Source organism: Neophocaena asiaeorientalis, unplaced genomic scaffold (genome assembly GCF_003031525.2).
Source record: "Neophocaena asiaeorientalis asiaeorientalis breed wild unplaced genomic scaffold, Neophocaena_asiaeorientalis_V1.1 scaffold95, whole genome shotgun sequence".
NCBI classification, from domain to species: domain Eukaryota; kingdom Metazoa; phylum Chordata; class Mammalia; order Artiodactyla; family Phocoenidae; genus Neophocaena; species Neophocaena asiaeorientalis.
The window spans coordinates 688,328-702,721 of NW_020174924.1; the positions used below are offsets into that span (position 1 = coordinate 688,328).

General features: G+C 38.1%; 2 protein-coding genes across 3 annotated transcripts in view; one reads left to right on the top strand and one right to left on the bottom strand.

The window, feature by feature from the left end:
* The window catches only part of RPGRIP1 (RPGR interacting protein 1), a 71,991-nt gene extending 66,658 nt beyond the window's left edge, over positions 1-5,333 (top strand). Inside the window, exons 20-22 of one of the 2 annotated variants that reach the window (XM_024761263.1) lie at positions 975-1,059; positions 3,671-3,801; positions 4,848-5,040. In XM_024761263.1, coding sequence (XP_024617031.1) covers positions 975-1,059; positions 3,671-3,801; positions 4,848-4,960 — 329 coding nt within the window. In that variant the 3' untranslated portion in view covers positions 4,961-5,040. Of the gene's footprint in view, positions 1-974; positions 1,060-3,670; positions 3,802-4,847 lie in introns of both variants that reach the window. The other variant, XM_024761262.1, reaches the window with a different exon arrangement.
* SUPT16H (SPT16 homolog, facilitates chromatin remodeling subunit) overlaps positions 5,236-14,394 on the bottom strand; it is a 33,312-nt gene continuing 24,153 nt past the window's right edge. Inside the window, exons 19-26 of the mRNA XM_024761264.1 lie at positions 13,841-13,966; positions 13,405-13,517; positions 13,039-13,114; positions 12,465-12,634; positions 8,231-8,360; positions 7,485-7,614; positions 7,273-7,350; positions 5,236-6,571 (exon numbers count right to left, since the gene is read on the bottom strand). Of these exons, the coding sequence (XP_024617032.1) occupies positions 6,426-6,571; positions 7,273-7,350; positions 7,485-7,614; positions 8,231-8,360; positions 12,465-12,634; positions 13,039-13,114; positions 13,405-13,517; positions 13,841-13,966 (969 nt within the window). The 3' untranslated portion in view covers positions 5,236-6,425. The remainder of the gene's footprint in view (positions 6,572-7,272; positions 7,351-7,484; positions 7,615-8,230; positions 8,361-12,464; positions 12,635-13,038; positions 13,115-13,404; positions 13,518-13,840; positions 13,967-14,394) is intronic.

Below are 14,394 nucleotides of genomic sequence, written 5' to 3' on the forward strand. Positions count from 1 at the left end.
TTTTTTTTTTTTTCCTTTTTTTTTTTTTTTTTTGGAGGGGGTGATTTCCTTAATTTTATCTTCCAGTCATTGACTAGGTATTTATTTTAAATTTCTAAAAGCTGTTTCTTGTTCTCTATTCCCCACCCCCAACTCACCCCCCCAACCCTTTAAAAAAGTATATTCTTTCTTTACATCATAGGAGATAGAAGTTTTTCCCTCACTTGTGTAAAGTGAGCTCAAGGGTGGGCAGTCCAGGGTTGAGGCCACGTGATCAGGATCAGGGATCCAAACTCCCATCTTGCCTTCCTGTCCCCCTCGTGCCTGTCTTCCATCCTTTCAGATGCCTCACGGTCCTTAATAGCAGCTGCAGAAAGGAAGGCTACCTCCCAGTTTCACACACCACGGTGGGCAGAACTCAATCATGTGGCCAAACCTAGCTAAAATAGAGGCTGGCAAACATAGGCTAATTTATTTGTCTGCAACAGTCCCATGTAGAAATGAAGAGGAAGAGGGGAATGGATGTTGAGACCCTGAGTTGAACCTACCTCAAAATCCAAATCTCTAGGCGGCTTTAAAAAAAAAAAAAAAAAATCAGTCTCCTAGAATTCTTCCAGTTGGGCAGTGGTGGGAGCACGTTTATCCTGGCATTTGGCAGGACAGCTTCCAACACAGAGTGTAAGGCTTCCTTTATATCAGTGGTCGAAGCATTTTCTTAAAGGGCCACATAGTAAACATTTTAGGCTTTGTGGGCCAGTCTCTGTCACGGCTCTTCAACTCTCTCATTGTAGTTGGAAAGCCACCACAGATATTATGTAAAGAGATGGCTGTGTTCAACAAAACTTTATGAAAACAGGTAGCTGGCTCATGGGCCCAATTTTGCCAATGTCTGCTTTATATCAATGCTTTACACATACCATTTATGAAAGTTTTAGTGCCCAAATAGCAACAGTATATGATTCTTTGCTTTTCCCCCCACTTAACCCTTAATACAGTGATAGACCTGGACCCAGTGGAGCAAAAAGACCGAAGGCAGTTTCTGTTCGCCATGCTGACTGGACAAGACCCTGAGCAAGGACAGTAAGCATCTGCTTCCCACTCTGAAAGACAGGAGACGGAGACGTCACACAGGAATTTAGGAGTTTGAGTTTGGCTTTGTGGTGATATGGAATATTTTAATAACTTCTTTCATATTAATATACTCCTAATGAATTTCCCATCTACTTGAGTCTAATTTATGTTTGTGACTAACTACCTGATAAATTATGTCATCTCACAGGATTAGTTCATTTCTCACCCATGCCAGCCCCTGATAAGCACTTTTTTTTTTTTTTTTTTTGAGGCAGCAATTTACTTGAATACTTAGTGCCCCCTACGGAAAGGACAAAACACCTTGACACTCTAGGATGATCTGATTCATTTCTCTCAAACATAGTACCATACCATTGCTAGCTTACCGAATATTATGCCTTTATAATAGCAATTTTATTTTTGACTTAAAAATGATTTCTCTACAGGAATACTTTGAAGTAAATTCTGGGTCTACTCTAAGTTTTAGGAAAGCCAATTGTCATTATTCATATAATCTGAGGAGCCCTCCTTTTAGAGGTTCCAGATGAGATGCATGGGATATATAGAGAGAGACTAAAAAATTTCTCATTTAGCTGAATTTTGAAAATCAAATTTAAGTGGACATCTGGGTTTTCTTTTGTTTTTGGCAAAATCTGGCAACCCTACCTCCTTTTCGTGTGTGTGGGTAAGAAGTAGTATGGGACTGGTGTTCTAATCCATTACTTTTCTAACAGCCCAATAAATTTAATTTGCATTTACTTTGTCTCCAGTTAGTCCTAAGAAGGACTGAAAAAGGAGCCAGTCGAAATAAACCGTGAATCTGACTTCAGTATCACGGTGGACTTAAACAGATATAAGCTTACTGGTAACTTTTGGAAATGGAAAGAGATTTGGTCGTCTCTCTTTTGCGTTAATGTTACATTTAGCTTTTTCTTTTCTTCTCTCAGCATTCCTACAACTCTCTCTTCCTTTACAGTGGTAATCTTTTTCTTTTCTTTTTGTGATCTTCTACTCAATTTGATTTCAATTGATTTTACCTTTGATTTTCTTTTTGCCTGTATGATATAGCAGATAGAACATTGCCTTTGTAATCACACAGACTTGGTTCTGAATCCTGACTCTTCCACTTACTAGCTCTGTGATGTTAGACGTATTATTTAACTTGAAGGCTCCGGTGAGGGTGATACTGAAATAACATAGTTTACCTAAAGCACTTGCTATTGTGCACGTGGTGCGGTGATGTGAGTTACCATACATTTCCTGGGAAAATGGGTGGAGGGGTCAGTATTATCCCTTTGCTTTGTTGAAGTTCTCACTACAGATACAGGAACATAATCACAAACGAATATTGCTTAATGACTGTGAATGCATCACTTTCAGGATTTCTTCTTTTCAGCTTAATCGCGTTTAGCTGCGATTTAAAACGCTTGAATTTTTGGTGCTATTCTTGCTCCCTTAGCACTTTCTATTAGCCACCAATGTTAGCTTTTAAAAAATTAATAGGAATATGAAATGTCCAGAATAGGCAAACCCAGAGAGACAGAAAGTAGATTAGTGGTCACCAGGACTGAGGGAGAGAAGAGTGGGGAGTGACTGCTTAATGGGTATAGATTTTTTTGTGGTGATGAACGTGATGTGAACTTAGATAGTGGTGATGGTGGCACAACATTGTGATTATACTGAGAAACACTGAGTTGTACCCCTTACAATGGTTAAAATAGTAAGTTTATGTTATGTAAACTTTACCACAAAAAATTTAATAGGTATCAGTTTCTGGAATTCAATATCATTCTTTGCTAGACTAAGTCAAGGTAATAATAGTCAGCCTTCTGTTATCTGCAGGTTCCCCCCGCATCCATGGATTCAACTAATGGTGTATGAAAAATATTTGAAAAAAACAATTCTAGGAAGTTCCAAAAAGCAAAATTTAACATTGCCACGGACCAGCAACTATTTATGTAACATTGACATTGTATTTACAACTATTTACATAGCATTTACACTGTATTAGGTATTATAAGTAATCTAGAGGTGATTTAAAGTATATTCTATATGCAAATCCTACACCATTTTATATAAGGGACTTGAGCATCGGTGGATTTTGGTATGAGGTGGGTCCTGTAATTGCTGTTAACTGCTCACTGCTTAGGAGGAACTGTGCTGTGTTCTTTACAGTATCATCTTCCAAGACTTACAACTCTAAGGAGTACACCTTTTATATTCATTTTGCAATTCTGTATTCCTTCTGTTTCCTTTACTCTGCTCAGGCTTGGCATAACACTTTTATTTAGAAGTGTAAAACCTTTTCTAACTTCCATAATCTTGGGTTTTTGTTCAACACCTCCACTGCCCATTTCAAATCTTTCAGCAAAACTGTAAACCATCTTAACAACTTGATCAACTACTTTACCTCAAGTCTTAGTTCCTTCCAGACCTGTTACTTTAAATTAAAACGATTTCTCAGTCTTTTGCTGTTGTAGTCTTGTAAAATGGAGGAAAGGGATTCAGGGAATACAATGTGTAATTTATGGTTACTTTCATCTTTTTTTTTTAATTATTATTTTTTTAAGCCTAAGGGTATCAGCAGTACTGAGTTAAATGGATTTTTTTTCCCCTTTAGTTTAAAGTTTACAGTGGTAAGTGACCCTATGGATGAGGAAAAGAAAGAATGTCAAGAAGTAGGCTACGCATATCTGGAACTGTGGCAGATCCTGGAATCGGGAAGAGACATCCAAGAGCAAGAGCTAGACAGTGAGTGATACGTTTCTGTGCTCCTCAGTTCCACTTATGTCTAAGGAAATCATCCTAATAGTGAATACCTTTTGTTTTACCTTTAATACATAATTACCACTACAAAGTTGATGAGCCAATCTGGATTGAAATCCCTACAGCTATATTTATTTCTAGATCAAGTATGAATGTAATCAGTTGTGTATCTTAGCCCACATACCTCCTGACAACTAGAATCTATTATGAATCTCCAGTGTTTGAGACGGAAATTTTGAAAAGACACATTGTTTTGATTTCATTCAAATTTAAACATCAGACTTTCTCACCGCCCTTATTGACTCTGTTCTGAAAACTGTGTACCTTGTTTCCTCTTACCCCACCAGAATGGTCATGCTTGATTCTAATCTCTTCACTCCCAACATTTCAATCATAAAATCCTATTAATTTTACCTCTTGAGTGTTCTGAATCTGTCCCCACCTCCTCTGTTAAACTTCAGAACCCTTTTTTTCTCTCCTGAATTACTCACTCAACAGCCTCATGACTACCTTCCCTGATCTACTTGTGCCCCCTTGGAATATAGTCCCCAAAGAATGGACCCCCTTTTCTAGAACCCAGATAAAAAACTGTAATTTCTAACCCCTTCAGTTAAAACCACATTCCTTACAAGACAAATGCCTTGTTGTGCTCTGGCTCCTGCTTATCAGTACAGCTTCATTTCTGCCATGTCTTAGTTTTCCAAACTTGTCCTCCTATCTTGGCACATGCTGTACGTGCTTAGAATATCTTTTACTTTTTGAAGACTAATGGATTGTCTCTAGAAAGCCTTTTCCGATTCTGCATTCTGGATTGGTGCCACTTCTATGTCTTCCCAAAGCACCTACCATACTATACTGTAATGACTGTGTGTTTTCCATCGTCTTCCACCAGATTAAGTCCCACTAAAATATGAGGTATAACTTTATTTAGTATCCCCAGCACTTAATGTGGAAAATACCAGGTATTTAAGTGTTTGTTTTTCAATGAATGACACTGCTGTCTCACATGTTTCTTTTTCCTTTCCCAACAGTTGTTAGCCCTGAAGATCAGGCTACCCCCATAGGAAGGCTGAAGGTGTCTCTTCAAGCTGCTGCCGCCCTCCATGCTATTTACAAGGAGATGACTGAAGATTTGTTTCTGTGATGGACAAGTGCTATTCCATTCTAAACCCTGAGGGAACCATAGTAAAAAGTCTCTTATAAAGCAACTTGTTCTACCATGAATTTGGTTTACTATGATGTCTCAAGCTAATGATGAAAGCTTAGAATGATGAAAGTTTCTTTCTGAGATATTAGCTGGATTAAGGGAATTATTCTCTAATGGCTTGGTACTTTTCCAGGCGAGAAGCAGGCTTGCTTTCAGGAACTGCAAAAGAACTGTCACAGAAGGTGAATTTACAAAAACAAAACAACAACAACAACAAAAAAAAACCACAGTTTATTATCTCTTAGTTCTTCCAAAATTGAAAATATCAAGTCCTACTGCTAAGGAGAAAATAACAAACAAACAAACAAAATCCGAGACCCCTCCCCCCCTCTTCTCTTAAAGTCACAGAACACAGAAGGAACTGCAGTGGGACAGGTGGGTGCAGAGAGAACCAGGAGGGAGAGGATGGCAAGATAAACTCCCCAAATACTTAAAAAGCTGTTCAACAGAAATTGTGATAAATACAGGACAATGCGAGACAAGTAAAAACAAGGAGCAGCAGTGACGAGAGGCTGTGTTGTAGATGTGGCCTCTCTTCCTCTTCTCTTTTCTCGTCAGGGTATTCGAGGCCCAAGGCACGACTTACCCCTTCCAGATCTAAATGTTGACTCCTTCGAGCCTCCTTCTAGATTTTCACTAGAAGCAGTACATGAGACACAGCCATTTTTCCTCATATATCAGAAAAAAAAAAAAAAACCAGTGGTAATTCTGCTTCTACCATTGTACCATGTGTGAATTTGTAAAGAAGATGAAACCAAGCCAGGGAGTATCACTCTGCTTCTTATGTCTTCCAAGGCAGCAGAAATACCTCAGAATCTGCATGAGGCAAGAAAGCAGGAGAACTCAGATGGAGGTACCAGCCTGATCAGACTCACTAGCTCAAGTTGTATGGTTTACACCATTAGCAAATTCCAAGAACCTTTTCTTGAGTACTGCAAAGATGGAACTTAAAGAGATGTGAGGAAGATCATGGCAGTAGGGTAGGATGGAGGATTGAATCTGCTGGTCAAGAACCATGGTACAGGTAGTTAAGGGTCACCTTGTACCAATGTCTTGGAAATACAGCTTTGAGACATCAAAGAATAAGATGTCAGAAGCCAACGATGTCCTGGCAGAAGGTGACAGGAAGAGAGAGGAACGAAACGGTATTTATTAACAGCGGAAGCCTCTGCCCTTCTTCAAGAACACCTCCTCCCTTGCCATCTGGATGGGGCCATTGGCACGTGTCCTGGTGGGCCTGGAATTCCCCAAGTAGATTGGTCCGCACAAATGGCCCCCTAAACCCATAAACACAAATGGCAAAACTTCAAAAGAAAAAAAGGAAAAATACAGTTTCTATGTCATGTAAAATTTTCAGGGATTGGCTGAAGGAAGAATGGAGCTGAGGGCCAAAGTTCCGAAGTTACTTCCTCTTTTTCTTGGGAGGCGCAGAGCTGTGTCTGGAACCTCGGTTAGAGCCTCGGCCTGAACTGTGCACAGATGCCTTCCTCTTCCGGCTCATACTGCGACTCTGTTCCTCTTCCTCCTCATAGCGACTTTCACGGTCGGCTAAACAGAAGAATGTGGCACTAGTTAGCTAGACGTTAGCTTTAGGTATCTAACACTGTTGGACACAGCATGAAATAATACAGAGAAGGCACTTTGGAGTCAGTTTTAATCTTTACTCAGCTGCTTACTAGTTGTGTCATCTTGGGCAAGTACTTAACCTTTCTGAGCCTTGGTTTATTTATAAAATGGAAAACTGTTTTAGGATTAAAGGTAATCTATGCAAAGGACTTATCACAATGCTTGGGATATACAGTACAGTACTTTCCTTTTCAACTTTCATTTACATTTGGCATTTGGTTTCAGAGTAATTAAAACTAGTACTACAAAAACATTCCTAACCTGGAAGAGGCCCAGAAAGCTAGACTATTATATATAGAACTTAGATTTGGAGACCAAAAGACTATTATAGGACTTAGATTTGGAGACCAAACAGCCTAATTTTGGAGCCTTACAAGACTATCATGGCTAAGGGCCCACCGCGGGGGGGGGTGGGGGTTGAGCAGATGAAAAAAGCATCCAAGTCAGCAGAGTTGTGCCACCTGGAGAGCATGGACACACTCCAGACCTCATTTTCTTCTCTGGTCAATGAAGTTGTAGCTGTGGCTCCACATCAGTTTTATATTGTTCTTATGTTACTCTTATTCGGCAAAAAATATTGAAACCTGTGCCTCAAAAAAATACAACAACAACAACAAATCTACCTTTTCGGGCTTCTTCCTCCAGTTCATCCCAATCCTTTCCACTCTCTTCTTCACTGCCCAATGATTCCTTGGAATAATCTGCAATAACGTTGATTCAGCATTATTTATTAGACAAGAATGGAAAATGGAATGATAAAATTCTTCCCTTCTAAAGCCTCCAGAAATGACATTAGGTTAAGAAGTCATGAACACTTTTTCCTACAAAGACTAACCTGATTCTTCAGCTTCTGATGAATAGTCTTCATCACTATCTTCCTCCTCCTCTTCATAGTCATCCTCTGAAGGGTTAAAAGTCTCATCTTCGATTTCAGACTCAGAATCCCCTTCCTCAGCATCACTCCCCTGGTGAATTAGAGAGAGCATAATACTGTACACTGGGTGTTTTCCTTTTTTTTTTAAAACACTTTATTAACTTAACGAATTAATTCAACCCACTAAGCACACCAGCATTATTTCTATTTTACATGAAAAAATGAAACAAAAACACCCAAACCCGAGTGACCAAGAGATACAAAGACTTAATTAAAATTAATATAAGGTACAATCACTAGATACCCTAAATATCTCATTCATATTTCTTAGAGTCACTTCATCCTTCTTTACCCGGGAAAATTAACCACAGACATACTCTTGGTAATAATGCACTATACAGAGGTAGGAGGGCAGTTTTTTAGAAAACAATTTTTGCAAGACTACCTGAAGAATTTTCTCCCAATACTAAGAAATTCTTTGAAGGAACAGTTTTTGTAATCTCACATCTTGTCAGTGGCTACCGATGCCCAATTAATTTATCATTTACCTGTAAAACTAACTTGGAGAAACAACAATACCAAGTTGTATTCAGAGCTTCTCCCGTTTGATCTGGTCCCTTACGTACTACTTATATAGCATTCTCCTAACCGCCCAAATGATAATGGGCAACACTATGTACCAGAAAAGAAACCCCACACTCACGCACCTCACCCTCAGGTTCCAGAAAAGACCAGCCACCTTGTTCAAAGAAGCCCTCAGGGTCATCAACAATGGTCTTCATAATTTTAGTCCAGTTGAGGGACTGTACTCCTTCTGTGTACTTTAGGTCACAAGAACTGGGAAAAATAACATTATAAAGTCAAAATCAATCCTCTATACTTTGTGAGAACATCCCGTGTCATCTTGGTCATTAACATCTCTAAAGAGCAGATACCCTTTGCATACTTGGGAGCAGGTATTCTTTGCGCTGTGCCACCACAACGTACCCAAACATCTGATGTTTGGTCTCCCAGAGCACTAGCCCTCACGAGAGAGCACCTTTTTTCAGTATTTAAAGTGCCTTGTGTTAAGAAATGCTCTAATGACATTTATTCACGTCTACTGAGGAGCACAGAATCAAAGTGGGTGGGAAAGAAGAGAAAAGAAAACCAAAAAACAATAACAGTAAGGACCACAACAAGAAACCTTCAGCATAAAACCTGTCTGAAAGACTAGCATCAAGCCATTATGGGCACAATCGTAAACACTGAAACTTCTGCTTCTAGCCATGATGGGAGTGCCAAGGACTAGATTTACGTTTGCACCTTAAACAACCAGAAAACCAAACAAAATATGGAACAACACTTTTCAAACATTGCATAAAAAGCAGCACAGGACTAAAAAATCCCCGTGGAACTACACGGTGGAATGAACAGCATCAGGAATGGTAAATATGTGAGTAAATATAAAAGACTTTCCCCTACTCATTTTGTAAATTAAAGGATAGCTGTTTAGAAGCTAAAATAATAACAATAAATTGTGGAATTCACAGTATATTAGAAGTAAAATGGATGATTAATAATAGCAGAAAGGATAGAAGTAGAGAAATGGAAGCATAACAACCTTCTAACAGACATGGTATATTATCTGAATGCAGACTGTGATAAGTTAAAGATGTATATGTAAACCTTACAGTAATCATTATAAAAGTAAAACAAAGATTTGTAGAGCTAATCAGCGAACTAGGAAGATAATCATAAAGAATCATAAAATTAATCTAGGGACAACTCCTGGTGATCCAGTGGTTAAGACTTCACCTTCCAACGCAGGAGGTACGGGTTCCATCCCTGGTCAGGGAGCTAAGACCCCACATGCCGTGCAGCCAAAAAACCAAAACATAAAACAGAAGCAATACCGTAACAAGTTCAATAAAGACTTTAAAATTGGTCCACATCAAAAAAATTTTTTTTAAAAAATCATAAAATTAATCTAAAAGAAGGCATAAAAAGCAACAAGAACAGATGGGAAAACAAATAGCAAGATGGTACATTTACTGGTGGTCCAGTGGTTAAGAATCCACCTTCCAATGCAGGGGATGCAGGTTCGATCCCTGGTCAGGGAACTAAGATCCCACATGCTGTGGAGCAACTAAGCCGGTGCACTGCAACTACTGAGGCTGCATGCCACAACTACTGAGCCCGTGCACCACAACAAAAGAGAAGCCCACGTGCTGCAACAAAAGTCCCGCATGCCGCAACGAAGATGCTGCAATGAAGATCCGGAGTGCAGCAACTAAGACCCAAAGCAGGTAGGTAGGTAGGTAGATAAACTGACCTTCTTTAAAGAAAAAAAAGATGGCAGATTTAAACCCAGCCATGCTAATAATTATGTTAAATGTAAATGGCCTGTTTTTAGCAATCCCATTAAAAGGTAGACATTCTCAGAATGGATTAAAAAAAGTAAGACCCAAATATATGGTGTCTCCAAGTAAATCACTTTACGTATAAAGTAATGTAAGTTAAAAGTATAAGGACAGAAAAAAAGACACACCATACAAACTCTAACCAAAATAAAGCTAGAAGTCTATAGTAATATCACACTGTGTAGATTTCAAAACAAGGAATGTTACCAGAAATAAGAAAAGACATTTCATAATGATGGGGGGGAAAAAAAAAATTAAAAAAAAAATTGATAAACCTCTAACCAGACTAACAAAAAGAGGAAATTATCAATATTAGGAATGAAAGGGGATATATGATTGCACAAATACTAAAATTGATAAACTTAGACAAAATAAACCAGTTGGTTGAAAGATACAAGTTGATTCTAGAATTTATGTAGAATAGCCAAAATAATAATAGCCAACTTTGAAAAGGAGCTAGGTGGGAAGACTTACACTACCTGATTTCAGGATTTACTATAAAGCTACAATATTCACAACAGTACAGTATCAGTGTAAGGACACATAAACCAATGGAACAGAATACAATACAGAATTAGACCCTCTCCTACATATTCTTTTTTTTTTTTCAAACAAAGATGCCAAGGTAAATCAATGGGTAAGGGATAACCTTTCCAACAAATGATAACTAGAATAACTGGCTACATATATGCAAAGTATGAATCTGGATTCTTACACCACAGTAAAAAAAAAAACAAAAAAACTCAAAATGGATCACAGACCTAAATATAAGACCTAAATCTATGGAACTCTAGAAGAGAATAGAAAATTTTTATGACTTTGGGTTAGGCAAAATTTATTAGATAAGACATAAAGAGCAGAAATTATAAGAGAAAAAAGTTGATCAAACATATTTCATGAAAAATTTACACTTTTGGTCTTTAAAAGACATCTTAAGAAAATGACAAGGCATAGAAACTACTGGAAGAAAATATATGCAAACCCTCTATTCGATAAGGGACTTATATCCAGCCTAAAAAATTCTTAAAACTCAGTAATAAGACAAGCAATGTGATTTTTAACATGGGCAAAAAACATGAATATACTTTATTAAAAGTACAGAATGACACATAAGCATAAAATGCTAAAAATCATCAGTAATCTTGGAAATGCAAGCTGAAACCACAATGGCTAATACGGAAAAGACTGACAACACCAGGTATTGGTGAGGATGTGGAGCGACTATAACTCTCACATGCTGCAGGTTTTCCAGCCACTCTGGCAAAGGATTTGGTAGCTTCTCATCAAGTTAAACATACACTTAACCATAAAACATATGACACAGCAATCCCACTCTTAGGTCATTTATCCAAGAGAAATGAAAACATATGTCTATACAAAGACCTGTACATAACACTTATAGCAGCTATTCATAAGACCCCCAACGGGAAACAACCCAAACATCTATTAACTGGTAGATGGGTAAATAAAGTATGGACTCTCCATACAGTGGAATACTATTCAGTAATAAAAAGGAATGTAGTAATGATGTGCAGAACAACTTGAATCAATTTCAAGAGCATTATGCCAAGTGAAGGATGAAGGATACAAAAGATTACATACTTGTACAATTCCATTTATGTGAAATTCTAGATGAAGCAAAATACACGGTGGCAGAAACCAGTGACGGCTGAAGGGAGGGGAATGACTATTATAAAGGGGTATGAGGAACTTCTGTGAGCAAAGGAAATATTCTATATCCTGATTATGATGGTAGGTACAAGACTGTACACGTTTGTTGAAACACATCAAATCATATACTTAAATTGAAGAATTTTATTACATGTAAGTTGTACCTCAATAAAGCTGATTTTAAAGTCATACAAACTTAATAAATATTTGTGATACCATATCACTTACCTGCATATGTTTCTTAGGAAAATCCTCATATTAACTATGAATTTGTATCTTTCTCACAGTCTATTTCTAAGCTCTCTCAACCCATTTCTTAAGAGGAGATTTATATTTATAGTGCCTCCCCTTCACAGGTAAGTGGAGGGGGAAGGAGGGCAGAGCAATCTACACTCATGGCTACACATGCCTCACCCTTTACCTATGTAGTGATGTCTCCCTTTTTATCGGGGTTCCGGTACTTCTGTGAGGAATTCTTTTAGCTGAAGTGTCAGTATATGAATGTCAAAGGCTAAAATAAAAATATATTCTCTCATCTTTTAGTAAAAATAGAGAACTAGAAAGAAATATCCCCCACTTTTTGTAAATAAATTATTACACATGTGTATGGATCTTTTTATATACCCATCAAGTAGAATCAAAAAAGATCTTAGATTTTGATTTTCCTATAACCATAAACTACTGTTGGGTATTCAGGAAAAAGTGGCTCTATGTCTAACAGGTCCCAAATTTTCGAGTCCTGGTTGATAACAACCCAAAGGCAGTTTCACTAAGTACACCAGCAGATTTTATGTATGACATACCACACTCATATTCTATGGTACAATGTTCATGGGCTAAGTGGGAGATTGCTGGCAGGTCTACTTACTTCAACCATTCCTTGATGGGGTCAAGAGAGGCAACAGGAATGGCATTGATCATTGTCACTTTCTTGCTGTAGTCCTTGTAGACGATTACCATGTCAAAGTTCTTCAGGTGAAACTGGACTCGCTCAAAGTGAATCAGCTCCACTTCATCCAACGTCACCACAAAAGGTGGCTGTCAGGAAAGAACAGGATTATTTTCATAAAAATACTTCCCACAAAGCACTAGCATTTTCAAACACTTTCAGGATCTAAAAATCACTACACAAAGGATAACTAAACTGTTTTTTTGTTTGTTTTGGGGGGCAAAGACTAAATACAAGATACCAAGAAGCCCCAGTGAAAGGATCTGCAAGATCAAAATCTTTCCTCAAGGAGAATACATTTAAGGAAATTATGTAAAGAAACTATCTTTAAAAACGAAAGAGACTTTTAAAGAATCATTTGTTCAGTAAGTTTTATACCTAAGTATCAAAAATGAAAATCCAAAGAAATAAGGACCTAGTTTTCAAAATGTCTACCCTCTTGCCTTCTTTTCTCTAATACTTGTTTTCCTAAAAAGAGGTCAGAAATACTCACCCACTCTGTAGCATTTACCAGCGCACTACTAGTGGGCTGGAGGAGGCAGGTACTCCTATAGGGAGCGCCATTGAATCTGAAAGACAGCAAGAAACTCACCTAAGATGGGGCTCATTGCAAGGGAAACTGCTGCTGCCACAACAGGCTTCTTTCCTTTTCCCATTCCAAACACAACTCCAGCATGCTTGCTGGAAACTCATTTCCAGAGGGAGCCTCTCAGTCTTAGCCATTCACCCCAGCCCTTAAACATTTCCAAGAAGGAATGGATGTCCATAGGAAAAAGGACATGATATGTCATGTTAAATTATTATTAAAGGAAGAATAACTAATTTTTCTAAAGGCCAAAAAGAGGAGGAGATACATTACCCCAAGTCCCTAAAAGGCACTTCAAATTCCAGTTCCTCCTTAGTTAGAGCCTCTACTTTCTCAATGAAATTTTTAAAGGCTGTTTTCAGTTTGTGCCTCATTTCTCGTTCCATCTGCAGAAGAAAAAATTACGAATTAACTACAGTTATCACTTGTTAATAGTAATCCCTTCAAAAAGCATGAAGTGCTTTTGTAGTCCTTAATTCTGGTAACTATGATACTAGCACAGATACTTTATTACAGGTCACCATAACATTAACTGTAGAGCTGAGCCTGCAACTTAAGTCTAATCCATAAGCCACAGCACTACACCATGCCAGCAGATACTTGAGAAAGTTCTGCAGATAGTTTCAGGTGTTGTTTATAAAATATAACAATTACTGAACTCAGATCTGGACTGCATCCTACCTCACTCCCCTGCAAAACAAAATTTCACCTGCTCAGCATAGAGGTCATCTCGGTCATGCATATGCTGATGTTTCCCCAAGTCTGTGGTGATCTCCCCCACTTCTGTGTAGAACTGCACATCTGTGTGCCGCTTCTTCCCAAACATGATGGCATTCTGAGGGCACAAAGCAGAAAGAACAAGAAAGAAGTCAGAAGACTTCTTCCACAAAGAAGTCTACACAACAGACAAGCAAGATAACAACAAAACATGAAAATATTAAAACATCTACACTGGAAACCACAGCATTTATGTAAAAACAAACCATCCCTGGTGTCATCATCAATAATGACATCTGGGAATATGAAAGAGTATAAATTTTTAAAAGATTATGTTGGTAATAAATTGTCTAAAGCAAAAATTTTCAGAAACAGGAATTTGGAGAAGACCTTGTACGTCTCGGAGGTCATTATATATCACACCAAAGGAACAAACACGCTTAGCACCTTCTAGGTGTCAGGCACTGTGGACTTTATAAGCATTATTTGATTCAATCCTCCTGATGATCTTATGCAATAGGTGATATTTTTCATCACTATTTCAAG